Here is a 17,337-nt window from a genome sequence, read left to right as displayed (position 1 = left end):
GCTAAGAAAATTGCACAAAATTTCTAAAAAAGTGTTTATTAAGGTTTAATTGTAATCAGGGGAATTTAAGGAAACGTATTTATTTCGCCTAGCTTCCAGTTCCAAGGCCGTTGTAGTTTACCCCGTAGTGTCCGCGGTATTTTAAATGGCAGAGGGCAATTCGGAAACACTTAATGGGTTACTGGAACAGGCCTTAGGAAATCCAGAGGTAAAAATAAGGCTTGTTATATTTTTATTGAAGTATGTCCTAAGTGTATTTAGAGTTTTTTTAATGTTTGATACAACTTTTGTTTCACTTTAATTGTTTACTTTTTAGTTCTACCTCCTTTTTAGAAATTATTTAAAGCTTTTTTTGTGGAATTTTTAACAAGACTTTATGGTGCTACGGAATCCTTTTAAATGGTTATGTAAAACATGGTATTTTAGCTGGATATAGTTTCAAGTTAAAACTTTTTTATTTCCTAGCCGGGTGCTGTTAACTTTAACATTTTGCACCAGTTGATAGCAGCTCTTCTTAGACGCTTGGATTTATCAGATGCAAGTCCAGAAGACGTTAGTTCTAGGGGCCACTCCGTAAATTTGGGTGATTTTCAGGTAATTTAATATCTCAGAGCCAATGGTCAGTTTAAGTCGCAATTAATTGTCCGCAATTATTGTATCTTTTTGTTATAGACCCGGCTGTCCAACCTTGAGAAAACAATGCATCACCTTACATTACCAATAAGTACCAATGTAATGGAACAGGACACGATTCAGCGGATTAACAGTATAGACTCAGAATTACAAAAAGTGAGATGAATTACCTTGATCTTTTTCAAGCAGCCAAAAGTAGCCACGACTTTATTTTTTACCCCCAGACTTCAAATCTGGTCAATGATCTTGTGGAAAAATTTGCCGAACTTCAAGCAGAGGATTCCAAAAATGCAGATGACTCAGAAACAAGGACAACTATTTTTAATAAGGTGCAGGAGATGGAACAAGGAATTAGAGAACTGTCACAAGTTTTGGTAAGATGCTTATGGTACTTATGCTTGTGTTAAAACTTTTATGAGCCGTATTAGGTTAACACCCATCTTGTCAAGATATAAAATGGCCTTTTAGCGTACCACACTGAATGCAATGCTTGTTTGCAAACTTCAGGTTTATTAACTTGCACTTAAAAACATATTTAACTATCTAATGAAAACTGTTAACTACATTTCAAGGGTGTACAGAAGGGAGGGGATCAAGTTTCCTCTATTTTATCTGAAAACGAAAAGAGTATTTCTGAGCTGCAGCAACGCATGGAACAAATGGAGGTATACTCAGTCAACTTCCCGATTAAATCACTAGAAAATTAGAAGAAGCTTTTCTATTTTTACTTGTTTGAAAATCATTTAAGCAAAGCACTGAATATTGTTGAATTTAAAAACGGTTTGTCAGTCTGGACTATTCCTAACACTTTTCCACTCATTTTAACTCAACATCTTAAACAAAGTCTTTTAAAAATTTGTCTTTCCAGAACTCCCTTGACGTTTCAAATAAGTTAAATTCGTCCTCAAATAATTCCGATGCCCTCGCCGCATTAGCCGAACGTGTGGAAGTGCTCAATAAACTGGTCAATTCTCAGCTGTCGAAACAGGTAAATGTTGAGATACTCCTCCGCCAAACCAGTTTAAAAATTAGGATTAAATTTCTTTTATTTTTTTGCAGAATGATAACCGCGACGAAGCTGAACCGAACATCAAAGTCTCTATTGAATTGCTAAAAATGGTGATAAGTGATGTAAAAGAGGAGCTGGACAATTTGGGCGATACCATCAAGGTATGCACGAGCCTTTGACCGATTTCCTTTCCCATGCTAGTGGTACCACCGTGATGGGAAAATAAGTGATCAATTTGATTTTGTTCGAAAAAAAAAAACCTTTTTGGAATTCCTACTTTTTCTAAAGGTCTACAAAGATAAAGGTCATTTTACAAAACATTCCACAGTGCTAAAGCATACGCTGCTTCTTTATCATGGGATTGTGGCTCCTTTCTATGTTGTGCGCTTTGCCTAGAACTGTTCGTCATAAAAATCTTCTTTTGGATTCCATTCTGAGAATTTCTTCTTGGAGTCTTTTACTTGAGGCCATACAGCCTAGGAGCGTGCAGGAACAGGCAAGGCTAGCGATTTAGTAGGAAGAAAGCACACTCCTCTTAGTCTTGCAGGACATTGAGGGCCCTTCTGTGGGTAGAATGGAACCTTACTTAAAATAAGAGAGTCGTCAAGAATACAACTGTACCTCTTTTTTAACCGCAAGTGACACTGAACTTCTTTGACAGGCACTTGAGAGTTGGATTGTCACTTGTCAAATGATAATTAATAACTGAGAAGTACGAAAAATAAAGAATCAAAGGTAGCTAGACGAGATGTTTCGGGGGTCCTGGTGAGAGGCTCGTTGATACTCCAGCCAACAAAGACATTTAAGGGACGCATCTGACTTTAGCTTGTCAATAGGTGACAATGACGTCAATGAGGAATTACTTCCCAGTCTTTCTTTTCAAAATAGAATATACAAGAAACCCTCGCCACTGTTGTCCAAGAAAAGGTATCCAAACACCACTTGGAAGAGGCTCTACAAATGGTAAGATGCGTCCATAAGTTTATTAGTTTATAAAATAGGAACTCTCTGTCCTATACTACTTATTTCTCACTCAAATAGTAGCATATGTCTGATCGCCAAAAAAAACTGTACAGACGTCAGTGGACCTGTAGAATGTGAGCACTTTTTCATGTCAGATGTGCTCCGGTACATCCGCACAGCCCTTCACTATCGTCCACTTCTTTTGAATTCGTGCGCAATAAGTGTTCGGCTGAACAAACCTACTTAATGCGATTTCGGGGTCGCCTTGCCTCTCACACCCATTGTTGTACCACATTTGGAAAAGGAGTGGTGGTAAAGATGTCCAACGTCCGGTAATGATCAGACCAAGTGATAAGGCTATTGTGAGGGGGTGTAAAAGACCCTCCAGTCCTCATAGTGAGGAATGCTTGGAAGCGACAGTGTCGCAAACGACTTTCAGTCACGTTTCCATTCCCATCAATTGGGAGGAAATAGCCGTGGCGGAGGCAAATTAGAGACCCCCATACCCATTAACATTGAGCAAACTAAATCTCTGCAACACTTTACCAATCCAGGTTGTCAATTTTTCCCTATTTCTGTGTAATTTTTAATAGTTTATATAGCCCAGAACTTTGGCGAAGACGTGGATCCTAGTTCGTGTGGTGGACGCGCACGCTCATGCACACACCTCCAGGCTGTGATTGAACAAATCTATTTTGTTGTAGTCTCATCACCAGGCAACGAGTAACTTTGTAGAACGCAATTAAGTTGGGGCTAATTTCAGGCGATTTGGGTTACCTTTTGTCCTCTATTGCTGCAGATTGAGGCCAAAAGCGGCAGTGACAGTGCAGACGGGAGGAACGAACTTGAGGCGGCGCTGAACACCTTGAGATTAGACGTAGCTGATGTGTGTCAACGTGTCACTGGCATTGTAAGTCCACTTGCCTTTGCCATGCTATCTATAAATAAAGAGGAATTCCTTTAGCAAAATATGGGAATAATGGAACGAGAAAATAGATATTTTGAACGTGATTTAAGGTGATGGATCTCTCCTAGAGCCGCCTTTTGCTTGACCTGCTTATTCTGAATCTGTCAGGTCAAGATCCATCCAATCTACCATTCTTCTTATACCCCTAACAATTATTGTTAATCCTTTCTTTTTAATTTGGTGCCTTTCTTCGGACCACTTTGGACTATGGCAGTCATCCACTTTTACCGCATTAATCACCCCATCCACTTTGTTAGGGATCACCAAATTTGCAAAACTGCCCCATTTTAGTGGTCAGTAATCTCAAGCACTTTAAGTCAGAGTTGGTGCGTATGGACGAATTTGAAGTGGATGGCTTGATTCGTGATTACTGGGTCTGTTAGTATAGATGTCCAAGATATGGATCGGTGGTAAAAAGAAGTGATCAAGATGATTAGATTCGATGTTGATGGTCGGAGGATGAATCTGGGTTAGTAGGGCGTCTTCATTGGTTGATTAGATTATTAGGTAAAGTGAATGAAAAGGTTAAAGCATAATCTTCAAATGGATGAAGTGATGCGGAATAGATGGATGGATAAAATTGATGCTAGAGAGATGGATGAATGGATGGATACAGGATGAATGGAGTGATGGATACGAAGAGATATGGCGAATGCAATTTTTTTAACCTTTAAAACACAAACATTACGCTTTTGAAATCCCTAGGAGCAGTTTATTAAATCCAAGTTCAGTCAAATGGTAGGTCAACTGAAGGAGAAGGCCGAGAAAACCGAGGTGACTGCCGCGCAGGAGCGAATGACCTCGGAGCTGCAAAAAATGGCGATACGCCTAAAACTTTCTGCCTCTAAGGTACTGCTGGAAAATGGGACTTCACGTGACGAGGCTGCCGGTATCAGAAAGAAGATGATACTCCACTGCATCTCATGTGATCGACCTCTTCTAATAGAGGAAAAAGGAAGGTAGCTAAAAGTTAATTCCAATTTATTCCACTTTTACTCGGATTTACTTAATGGAGTTCATTTGAAGGATCTGCTGTCTACCGACCCAACATGCTCAAGTTATCGTTAGCGTAGCTTGCTGACATAATCCATCTACCGGGTGTTAAGCATTTATATGCACCGTGGATCCAAGATGGCTCCCCGCGTTTTTGTAGCCCTTGCTGTCTTTCCATTATTTTGAGTCCTCACACAATAAGTTGCCGGTTGAACAAACCTGCTTGATGTGACATAAACTTGTTAGTACTACAACCCTGCTTCAACGCAATTGCAAAGAAGTAGTTTTTCGCACCAGTTGGTATACTGCATCGTGACAAAAAATTTAAAAGCGTCGAAATCCACGCCGTGGTAAAGAAAAAATAAATAAATAAGAAGAGGGAATCACGGTTGGTGCTAGGCGGATGGACCGCATCCACTATTTATGTGATGGCGAGTAGCAGTCAGCAAGTGTCAATGCCCACCAATTTATATACACCTTACAAGTACACTTCTTTGGGATAGTGACCAATTTTTAAGCTGAAATGGCTTTAGGTGGCATTGACTATCATCTGACGATCCGCTGCGCTGCAAGTATGTGCGGTGACAATAGCTTTAGATTTTAGTAAGTTTTATTCACTAATTGAATACCAAACACTTACGGCTGTCATTTATTTACTTAATACAGCCGAAACATGTACAAGAAAAGCCTTCTTAAAGAAAGCTAGAACAGATAAAAAAATCATAAGACCTAATGCTAAAAAACTGGCTTGCATAGTAATTAACACATTAGACTGGGGAGGCAGACAATGATACCTTAACCAGTGCCTCACATCTTTTTTATTGCCTTTTTTAGCAGTCCCAACTGCTTCTTCTTAGTTGGTTATTTACTTGTCAGAAGAAGGAAAGACCACTAATTCTTAATAAATCAGGTTTTCTGCCAGTCTTGTGCCACGTTATTAGGAGGTAATTGTTAGTAATAAACATTTTAAAACATAGTATGTTAACCTTTTTTGAAAAATAAGCCGCATGAGGGTCGGACTAATCGTCCTTAAAAATAGAACTAAAGTAATACCTAAAATAGCGATGGAAGGAATAAAAATTCAAAAGCTTTATTTTTATTTTTTAATTTTAGAAGCAATTTTCGAAGAAACTACATTGACCCACCTTATATAAGGTAAAATTTTTTAGAGAGCATGTTATATTAATTGCAAACTAATTAAATTTCCCAAGGCGAAAATTCGGCCACTTAATGTAAGTGTCTGGTTATTATGATTACGTCATATTTTTGAAATTGAAAACACGATTATGTGCCTTTTAGTCACTGATATTTTAGATTAGCATTTTTGATAACCCCCACCTTCAAAACTACTTAAGACAAGGTAGTAGAAGGGATACCGCTGAGCAGGACTGCAAGTAAGTACAAGCTGAGCTCAGCGGCTGCCGTAAAAATGCATCCTTCTTAAAAATTCTCCTGATTTAAGGCTTATAAACATGCTTAATACCTAAATTGAGACTAGTGTATCAACCCAACATAATGCCATAAGAACATCCCTAAGATAGTGATTTCATTGAATACTTCATTTAGTTCCCTCAATAAGAAAGCATCATCTGCAGAAATTTTAATACCATTTGCTGGTTTTAGCACAAAGGCTCACGTGATAAGTCGCACACGATGTAATTCACCTCGTAAAAATGGCCTGAGTTTCGCTGTTTTGCATCTCCGAATGCGGGGCAACAGTGATATTCATATTTCGGGCTATTTGTAGAAACAAAGACGGAATATATGACGTGTACCGCATGAGGAGAGGCGTGGGTGGAGTTCACACGACAATGAAAGTAAATGAGGTCACACCGTCAACGCTAAAGTCAGCGAGGTAATGAAACTGATAATATCAAGTACTGAAATTAAAAGCGTTTTTAACAATAGGTTATCACTAGTTCTATTAAAAATCGCTCATTTGAACAGAAGTTCAATGACAGTAAAGAGCAAGCCTGAACGATTAATTGGAAAGGGAATTGAGCAATATTGAACAATAATGTGATAGTGGTGAAACGTGGAATGTTATTTTTGCAGTAAAATCTCATCATCTCTACAACACGTGGCAAAATTAGAGCAAAATGAGCCGGTATTACAACCTGAAGTGAACCAGAACATTGAGGTAAATCTCGACAAATTATGCTAACTTGTATTTGCGCAAACAGTGACCCATCATTACAGTGTTGCAAAAAAATATTTCCATAGATTTATGTGTACAAACAAAGTGTTTCCTCCGAATTAAGCGCAATTAGTAAAACGCTGTTGTTGCTACTCAAATTCGCCTTTCCTAAATTTAGGGCGCGTTAACACAAAATTGTGCTTAAAGTAGTATGAGAAGGATGTTCAGAATAACAAATGCAGGACTTCTCAATTCTGTCAAAAATATCCAATAGGATTTAAAGCTTGCTTGCGCAGTTTTAAAATCACTTAAAATGAAACACCAAAAAGGGTATTTTAGGCAATAATAATTGCTTTTTTGGTATACTTTAGATTATCGACTCGAGCGAAATTTCACATGACCTGGACGCAGCTCCCCCAGATGAGGCCGGAACAATTGCTCCTTTAAGTAGTCCTAAGCAATCCGATGGTAAATGCTTTGGTAACATGCATTAGTGGTTAATAAGTGGGTAATTAAATAATTGCATATTAGGCAATTTTTGCCCTTATAGATGAAACAGATCAACCGGAACCCTGAACGCGGACTCCTACTTGACCAATCAAAGTGTTCTGACAATCGCTCTCAGGATTCAACATTTCATTGCAATGAGCATAGTAAAAATTCTACAAATAGAGCCTCAAACAATGCAAGATGATTATGCTCAGCTGAAACCTGACTATCTGTTGCTTTAGTTAAACGCCTTACGATGAAATGGTGCCTTCTTATGGTGATGTTGTGCCTGATCCTGAGAAAGTTCCATGAAATTGGAGATCTGCGCCCCGGAATTAGCCCAATCAATAGAAAGATTTGAAGCCCTGAGTGAGAGCTAACAGAGAAAAAAATTTGTAGCATTTTGCTATGTGTGGGTGCAGCTTAGTGCTACTCAAGTAATGGCTCATTTAAAAATTAACTAGTGGCCGACTGGACGGAATACCTATCCCCGGGTAATTGCCATGGAAATGAAGATCGAAAAGTTGTAATTCAGGCAGAGAATTTTTAACATTCTGACAGCATGGGTGTTATTGCATTTTATGGCAGCGAGCCTCATACAACTGTCCCATCATTTAATAGCAACCCAAATTGAAGGGTATTTGAGGATGCATTTTAGAACATAAATGTAGCACATAAATGTTAACGCATAAATAATAATATCCAAATTGCAAAGTAGCTTTCACGGAAAGGGACGATTTTTCAAAATCGTTATCGTACATGATTTTCTAACAAAAATGTGAGGTATTTGCTTGCAGTAAAGATTTTGTCCAACTTTTCATCTTGCGGTGTTTAGCGGTGTGTTTTTTGTGCTCTGTTACAACCAAAAAGTGTAGCATTTTTTGGAATATGGCTCTTTTTACAAACCAAATTAGGCCCTTATCATTATCATTAATTTAGGCAAATAATTTGCGTGTCCTTGATACGGCATTTTGGCGCTCAAGCCGGTTTGCGTCAAAATCGGGACGAAGTCGGTTTTGCACAAATGGCAGTGTCTCAGCAGTACGCCTCTCCTAACGTGACTACAACTTCCTCGAGTCGTAAAGTACGTTTTCTTCGCAGGGAATTATGTAACGTCTGATGTCATGCGCCCCCATCATTAATTTTTTAAACGAATATAATAGCTTTTCAATTTAAAATCATTTTATTGGACAATGTATTCCCTCAGTAGACGCATGTATTATTGTTGGTAAGTAACGAATTTTCGACTTGCGACTTCAGATAGACTAATTTGAGTTCCTTTTGTTTGGTCGGTTACGTACTTCTATTATTTTATGCGAACAACGAATCAAATCGTTAGTTTTCTCCTTCTCCGTGGTACTAAACTAATGTGATTACTTTGGTGTTGCGTATTGCATTACTCGGCTTTTTCATACTTGTTGTGGCATTTGCACCTTATTTGCAAACTAATTAGCATGTAATTGTCTCTTGCTCCCGTTTTGTTTGGTAATGTTTATGGATCCGTGAATCGTGATTCATCTTACTTTTTCTCTTAGTCCGAAACAAGTCAATCAATTCTACGTGCAGCCCGTGCTGGCAATCTTCCCAAACTCATCGACGCAATTGCCATTCATGGAGTAGACATTAACACCTGCAATGCGGTAAGCATGCCTCCAGTTTTACCTTATTAAAAGTCTTCTGTTACCAAGTGGAATGCAAGTTACTGTAGTTTCATCTCTCTATACAATTTTGTTATCATAACTTGTGATTTATTGAAAAATTATGCATACGCACAACTCTCAAGGCTCTGCTTCTACTTTTTTTCGAGAATCGCTTGATAGAACAGAAATAATGCTCATACCCCATACTTTGAAGATTTCTTGATTTTTTCGCAATGTATGGTAGTTTTGCCATGCTGCTTTGGTCGGTGGAGCTATTGCGTTTACTTTCTAATCGTTCTAAACTTCAAAGTCTGTAGCAGACTACATTTCATTGTATCTTACACCGCCTATGTAGAAGCAGTTTTACTGCTTTTGAAGATGCTGATATCCTGTTGGTACTAGCAAGTCAGTCCAAAGGATTACGCACTTTTTGCTTGGGAAAGCAATACTTTTTCGACACCCTCAGCCTTTCCCTCACATGCAGCATTGGGCACACTTGTGTAACCCCTGTCAAGAACACCAAGTTTAATTACCGTTTGACGCCCACTTGACGTATGGGGTCAGAGCTGAAAGGGTGTCACATTGCCCTCCATTTGGCCTCAATCAGCTGCTGAAATCACTTTCTGTTTCGTCAATCTCGCCATAGTTCCATTAAAAACAAGCCTAAATCAGTTCGTCGACTTAAAGTGCTCAATTCATCCACAGAAAAATTTTAATTTAGGAACATGCCTCTTATGACATTAGTGAAATCGTTTCTTATGAAATGTATAATGTTTAAGATGATATTTACTGGAAAAATTTGCTTTCCATCACGTCGTCGCGTTATATTTCCCTATCAGAGCTATGCAGCAGATTTTACGGTGGCGCGCGATTTGGTTACAGCATTTGGAATGCCTCACAGGTCTCTTAGCGCTCTTTTTAAATTGTCGAATTTGTTCTTGCTTTTATTGTCATTACCAGTGAAGGATGCTCTTACAAGTGTTCACCCTGCATTTAGCTGAGGCGTTGAGTAGGTAAAAAAGTCGCGGATTTAGGGGGTCTACCGGGGGAATAATAACTGAAAGGCCTTACGATTACCTGTGCTGATGCTTTATCAGAAAGAAACTGGGGCAGGATCCACCTTTACATTCTGCCATCTATCTGTCTTGAATTCAAAGTTGTATACATCTATAGATATTTCCACCCATTCGTCCATCCGCTGGCGGACAATCTGTTCATCAAGCCTATCCCATTCACCCATCTCCAATTCATCAATTAGGAGTCCATCCAGAATTTATAAATTCTGGGTTCCTCTTCCCGGCCACCCATCCATTCTAGATCCAATCGACCAAACAACCGATCACTCATCCCCAATCCTTTCACCTTTTCACAACGCGACATGACAATGCATAGATTTTGTGTTGCCAGAAGGCATCTGTTCGTTACCGAACTTGTACGACCGGAAAGTGGACAGGTATGATCGCACCGGCCTTTGTGTGTTCAAGTGGTGTGACCTCGTGCAGCATCCAAACTCTGGCAGGCAAGCAATCACCACTTAACGATGTCCTCTCTGTCCTGGTGTAGCAAACTATAGCAGTTCATGGGACAAATCTGTCTGTCCAGTGTTACTTCATAGTCGGAGGTGTTGCCAATCCGAGCTGTTTGCAGTGGGCTCCGTTAAGATGTCTTCCAAAGATCCCTTAATTAAATAACCGGGAATTTGGGAGGGCTTCTGGAGGAATCCTCCTTAAAATAAGTAGAATGGAAGTAATTATTCTTTGCAATTTTCAGGTCCGTATTGTGGAGGGTAAATAGGTAAATTTAATCGTTTAAATGCTGAGTCAGTTCAACTTTTCGGCGTCTGTCGGTTCGTGCAAATATTTTATGCACTAAAGCTCCGCTTCCTAGGCGCTTTTGTTTTTTTCTGAATGAGGCAATAAGACTGGAGGTCTCCCATCCATCCATTCGTCTGCTCATCTATCTCTTGGAGCAAGTCTTGGTGATTACACATGCAATAAAGCGGTTGTCAGGCCGAAGGGATGGAACCAATGTTGAATGTGAGTGGCCGGTCCTTCAGAGTCCACTTTAACCGGTCTCGTCGCATCGCATCACATTGCATCTCAGAACAACTCATCAATTCACATCACGATCATTACACCGGCGTCAGTAATTGGGCCAGAAAAGGTCACACGACATTTGTGTGAAGTATAAACAAGACATATTTGTGATAGCTGTGTCGAAACACAATGCTCAGTTTGTACCAGGAGGATCAGTCGAGTTCTAGGTGCTCAAGTTGCGCCTTCTGAAGGGGTGCGTGTCGTCCATTGCTTCGCTACTTCCCATGGATCTGATCCACGCTCCATTTGTATGGGTGGAAGTCTCTTCTTCCTCCTTCCTTGAACATAAAGGCTATCAAAAAGTGCTTCTTTGGTCTCTGAGCTCAGTCAATCAAGGCACCAACGGAGAAAACACTTCCTCAACATCTCTTGCAAATGCAACGATCATGTTTAATCACAGATGACACAGGGCTTGGCAAAATCCACCTCCAAATTGTCCAAGGTGCCACGTGAGCAGATTTCACCGAGATGCCCTACACAACACCTTCGTTGAGTCAAGACTTCTCCAGATAGATGCAAGACTTTGGCGAAGACACACCACCCAACATGGCATATGCCACATGTGTTGACGCCTTTCAGTACGAATGGAATGACTCGCCACGAGAAGGCGCGTCTATTACGAGGAGCAGAGGTTGGGCGCTTTTATCCACGTTCTTTTAGGCACCACTGTGGTGTGAAGGTGGCATAGATACGAGGTTGTGTATTTGCGCCGCACCAGGCATCAGGGTTACCATGGCTTAATACATTCACTACCAATGGCACTTGTGTGCGCGTGTGTGGCTACCTCGGTGTTCTCATCTCCCCTTGGGCGTCTCAGGTGGGCCACATGTCTTTGCCTTTGTTTCATGAGTACGAGATGACACATCGCGTTGATTAAAGGAACGAACACACCCACACGTTCCTGTCTGTCTGTTTTGGTGCTCTTGTTCGAACCCTCCCATCATAAAATGTCCGTTGGAATGACTCGATATGGTTCGGCCTTTCCCACTTAACAAGGAGTGTTTAATTTAGATTCTGAACATTCAAACCCTCTCGGTGTAGCAAACAGTACCGCTCCGAAACCAGAAGAATTGATTCTGATGATGGATTTGGGAAAAAAATTAAGTCCATTGTGTTAATGAGGAAAATGCCTCTTTTGTCTGCCACGGTGATCGTTGTTTACGTGGGTTGGAAAGGGTCGGACTGACAGGGCGAGGGGCAAATCTCAGTCGCTTTTACCGATGGTAATGCAGTTCTGCGCTTACCTCCCACACCAATGGGGTGGGGGCAGTCGTGGGAGTCAAGCCCATGGGTGGCTACCACGGCCCTTAGACTAACAGGTTAGAACAGGCCACACCACACCTTCACATCCTCAGTGCTTTTCAAAGGCCTTTCAGACGGTATTTTTAATGGTTTGCAGGCTAAAATCCATTTGAAGTTAGCGAATGCCATTTAGCTTTCTACAATTACCATATAAAATTTCTTACTGTGAGCAATGAGTGCTGCTGCAACGTCTGCGTTTGCCACATTTCCCGCTTTGATTAAAAGCCGTAAAATAAAGGGGGAAATTCCGCCTTACTCTTGTGTGGGGTGCATGAGGGACTTTTAATTTGTATTAAAATTCCCTTCACGAGATTTAGATGTGTAGGTTTAAGGTAGGACTGAGGCAAATGAATGCCTCAGTAAGGTGCTACAATTTTATCAGAATTCGGATAAATCCCAATAAATTGAATATTAAATAGCACCCAGGAGGCACGAATACCAGTTTGCCCCCACAAGGTAACCTTTGACCTTCCTTGTTTAAATTGACAGGCTGACAATTAGTAACCAATTTTCCGACTAGTTGTCGAAGTTTCAAAAGTTTAAATCCCCCAGATATTTGAAGAAAATATTTAAACTTTTTTGTTTGCAATGCATCTTGTTAACAAATTATAGGGTGACCAAATGAGTTCATGCAATTTTCACGACGAGTGCTGATGGACAGGGGGGAAGAGCTGCAGAAAGACTTTAGAAATCATGCAATTTATTCGTTGAAGTAACTGCTAGTGCAAATTGACCCCTTTTACTTGCGGAACAGAAAGTGGATGTGGATTCTACTTCCATAAAATATTATTTTTTTTTCCACCAGCAAACAAGGACTCTATCCACCTCTGTTCATGCATCATTTTTATTTCCCAACTGACTATTCTACTTCGTTGGTGGTCGTATGATTGTCCACCCCCCAATAAAAAATTGTTTTTGCCACCCGCCCTCCCTCCCTGTCGTAATGACCAAAGTCAAACCCTTCTCATGGAGAGGTTTTTTTAGCCGTAGGAAGAGAAGAGGTCTTGTGTTGCCTTATGAGAATTCTAATAGGATTTCGGTTCCACTGATTTACCCTTACATTTAAGCCAATTCGAATGTGTATATTTGCGCCGTAATTGCTTCGTTTTTTCCGAAAATAAACAACTTCGTCTGTAATGCACGACACACAAAGGAAACCTCGTCTTCTGGAAATGAATTGCCGAGTGCCATCAACTCTTGGATTGAGTAGTAAATTGGATGAAGAGGTACAAACACACAAGGCCTATTTCTCATCACAAGTCACCAAACGAGGCCAAAATTGGCCCATTTTATCAAAATACGCGAAATAAGTAAGAAAAATTAGCAAGATCCTAGACTTCGTTATCTCTCGTATGGTAGTGCAGGACTTTTAGTGGAACCCGGTTCCTTCGCTTCCATCACGACTCCTCCCTCCAATTCGATGTGGATGCAAGTCATGAGCTCTGCCACTCGTCTTTAGCATTACTTTTGTTAGCGCTTCTGTCCTATTAGCTTCTACTTACCTGAATCGGTTACGCCACGAAATTCAGGGGTTAAGAAGTTTTCCGCCCTACCGTCGTGCATCCATCTTTGGGTAACCTTTCCTCAACCACTTTTTGGACGCTTTTTCCCTCAACCTGCAGAAATGAGTCAAACTCGATTCGCAAAGCATCGCCCAGGATCATTTAACCGAATTCCGTCATATGTGGAGGAAATGCGGCAAGGAGCATCGCACCGATGAAATTTTTAACCCTTTCTGTGCTTTAAAATGTATAAGCGTCAACGGTTGCATAAATTTGGCCATTAACAAGAGGTCATTGCAACGAGGTGTACCAAAAACCGTCACCTGACGAGCGCGTTTGGTAGACAGGTTTTGCGTCCTCTTCTGTGCGGTCAAAAAAAACCAACCGACCTTAGCGAGAAACCCAAAAAGTGTGCCTTTTACCGTGTAACGGCACCAACTTGTGGTGACCTAAGTTACCAGGATGGAAAAAGGTTTAGTTTTATTGTACAGAAGGACTAAACAGCCCGTTTTGTTTGTTGCTTACTCGAAACACACATTCACTGCAACGAACTTCCTTCCTTTTGCGCATCGAATCTGGAGTCCCTAGTGGCCAGTCTTCTGCCTTGACATATACGCGTGGTGTCACATATGTGTGACGCGGGTAGACAACGTGTTAAATACCCTCAAAATTACCTTCTAGCACTGCTACTACCACATACGAGTCTTAACAGGTCAAAGTAGTGGTCAAAATGAAGGTGAATCTGCCGTATATGGCACTGTTCATACCTTGCCCTTTCACTTTGGCATATGAGCCTTCCGAAAACGGGATTGAACAAAATAAGCACACCCAACCTGCTGTTGTTTACAACGAGTAGGCTTTGTTTCAAGAGGAATTATCTTTGATCTCATGAAATTGACAATTTGGTAACGAGTAAAGCAAGATTTTACATGTTATCGAACCCTTTCCCGTTTCTCCTCCCCAAATCCACCGGGATCGGGCAGGAGAGGGGTTAATTTGCAAGCCATTCCAGATTATAAATTAAATATGCGGTTTTCGGGGTCCAATGAAGTTGTGCTGTGGCTATGGATAGAGTAACAATAAATCAATGTGATTCATTCCGTGGAGAATCAAAGGGAAGCTAGTTTTGCCAAGGGCATTTCTATCCTGCAATTCACTTTTCCCTGCCAGCTACTCAATGGGTTTACATTCCTCAGCCTTAAGTTCCGGATGACGCGTTATTGGTGAAAGCAGACCTGCATCCCAGCCAGGGTTAACAAACCCCCGTCTTATCGTCATCTACCATCCATTCATTCTCCAGGTTGAAATTTTCTTCCAAATTGGGGAATCCTCATTCGGTCAGCGACTGACCTAATATATGCTTGCTCCGATGTACAGTTGGAGCTGCCAAAAGGTGCAGCCTAGTGTACCTCAGAAGCTTGCCTCGAGGGCTCAATTAACCCTGCCAAGGCGGGAGTAGCCTTATTGCCAATGCAGAGAAGAGGCAGGAGAGTGGTAGCTTGAATTCCCTATCCTAGATGGGAGGGAAAACAACTGCGTATTTAAATATGCACCACACTTGGCCAGTAAACTATCTTGCTTATGTTTTTTACAGAGTGGACTGAATGCTCTCCATCTGGCCTCCAAGGAGGGTCACGTGGAGATCGTCAGGGAGCTTCTTCGTCGTCACATCGATGTCAATCAACCAACCCACAAAGGCAACACCGCACTTCACATCGCCAGTCTGGCTGGCCAATTCGAGGTGGCCAAGGTATTAATTGAAAACGGCGCTCTTGTCAATGCCCAATCACAGGTCAGTTGCTAGTGTTTCAACTTGGTGACCTCTCTTCCGTGCCCCCGAGAGCTGATATGTCAAGGTTGAATGGGGTTCTGTAGCGAATACATCTCAATTGTTACTTGCAGTCGTTCCTCAGTGTTCTCTATGGTTAGACGGTATTTCTAAACCCATCTGAAGCTGGTTCCTACTTTTTGGTCTTTCTGTTGTGGCTCTCTCTCTCTCTCTCGCCAGATCCGCCTATTCATCTTAGTAACCAGCCAAAATGCTTTAGCCAGGGAAACTTATTCGAGGCGTTGTTGTAGGCGGGCACATTACGTCGTCCTGTCGTCGAAGTGGCGCCTCGTCTATTTTCCGGCGCCATGAACGATGCCTGATGCTATAAATAACCACCTTACCGCCGTATAGTGGGAAGAAGTAACAACTTCCTCTTCAGAGTAAAAAGTCGTCTTGACATTTTGACCGGTGGAAGAAGCAACCAAGTATTTGGCTTCTCTTTTGACTTTCCAAGTTTTTATCAGAGGTTGCCTAATCGCCTCTATCTCCTTATTAAATTGACAATCAGGGAAAAGTTTATTTTTCATCTCTTACCCAGTCGGTCAACAACACGAGGGAAGCGGGGTGAGGTGGGTAGCGGGCCATGGCATCAGTCGGTGGTGTCAGGACGTCCTCATTGTGCGTTCTTCAGCGGACGTATTCACTTTCCTCCATCCTGCAGCAAGAGTTAAGGCACTTTCAAAGTCTCTTCGTGATCTTCTGTAGCGTCTGGATGTTGCATCCACCCTTGGGGATTAAGAGTCAACCTTGAAGACGTAGTAAACGGTGCTACCACGGAAGGTTCAACAAAGCAGGGATCCGCAAGACCATGAGACCCAAGATAGAGGCTGAAGAGCCTTCATTGTGCGTACACGAAGCACATTTTGTGGAGAGCACTTTTCTCAAGCCATGACAGGTTTTCTTGTTTTCTCTACTAAAAGTAAAATTCAAAACAACAAATATGACATTTCCTTGAAAAGTCGAAGGAACTTATGTACTGCATATCTCCTTTCGCTCGGACTTTTACTGGAAGGATTTGGACTAGCAAGGAAAGGGTAAATGCACCTGTCAATGGCATTCATCATTCACCTTCTACTCGTATCTAAGAATGGAAAAATAATTGATATCCCATTTTATGTACAGACATGGAGAAAAGAAAACAGCTGTGGGAAAAAATTCTCCCGCTGCGGATGTTTTGTGTATTTCCGTGCTATCAGGCTTGCCTACTGCCTACCTCTCGGGAGGGATGTGGAGAAAAAACATTTTCCTACTTTTGTTACGAGGGCAAAGCCGGAGAGCGTTTGAGGTGAGTTGGGACATGTGGGATTGTAAAAGTAGGAAGTAAGCTTGTCAAGCCTGAAAAACTACTACAGCCTACTCCACTTCAGCATTAGTGATGGAATGCTACGCTCCACCCGCTTCCACTGCCTCGGTGCCTGCTTTGGTCCCAGGGACGAAGGTTTTGTCAGGTGTATTGATACAATCCGAAAAATTTCAATACCTTCTGTTAAAGCGCTCCTTCTACCTAGTACTGGCGTTCACTGGCTGTCTTGCCACCTTGTGGAATTTCACAACGACGGACTATTCGTTGATCACTTTACACACAAATTGGTTAATACTCACTGAAATGATTTCTTTGCTGTGGACACGGGGTATCAACTCGGTCAGAAATATTACTTGGTGCCCCATCTGTGTCGTGTGCTTTTCCTTGCTGTTCCATGGTAGTGCCGCCTCGGTAGCGATCCCTTTTAACGGTCCAGGTCTTACTTGAAAGTCCCTCACAGTATCTCCCCACG

General features: G+C 41.4%; 1 protein-coding gene across 1 annotated transcript in view; it reads left to right on the top strand. All coding sequences in view use genetic code 11, as the record gives it.

The window, feature by feature from the left end:
* Nucleotides 1–1,283: 1,283 nt before the first annotated feature.
* Nucleotides 1,284–17,337, top strand: part of EGR_09648 (Ankyrin-3) — a gene marked incomplete at both ends in the record, with an annotated part of 58,662 nt that continues 42,608 nt past the window's right edge. The window contains 9 exons of the mRNA XM_024498897.1: nt 1,284–1,298; nt 1,502–1,621; nt 1,693–1,803; nt 3,369–3,515; nt 5,880–5,959; nt 6,621–6,705; nt 7,074–7,170; nt 8,758–8,831; nt 15,326–15,523. Of these exons, the coding sequence (XP_024346703.1) occupies nt 1,284–1,298; nt 1,502–1,621; nt 1,693–1,803; nt 3,369–3,515; nt 5,880–5,959; nt 6,621–6,705; nt 7,074–7,170; nt 8,758–8,831; nt 15,326–15,523 (927 nt within the window). The remainder of the gene's footprint in view (nt 1,299–1,501; nt 1,622–1,692; nt 1,804–3,368; nt 3,516–5,879; nt 5,960–6,620; nt 6,706–7,073; nt 7,171–8,757; nt 8,832–15,325; nt 15,524–17,337) is intronic.

The sequence above is a fragment of the Echinococcus granulosus genome (genome assembly GCF_000524195.1).
Source record: "Echinococcus granulosus chromosome Unknown EG_S00158, whole genome shotgun sequence".
In the NCBI taxonomy this organism is placed as follows: domain Eukaryota; kingdom Metazoa; phylum Platyhelminthes; class Cestoda; order Cyclophyllidea; family Taeniidae; genus Echinococcus; species Echinococcus granulosus.
The sequence above is the reverse complement of the archived record's forward strand: the minus strand, read 5'-3'. Positions and strand labels throughout refer to the sequence as shown.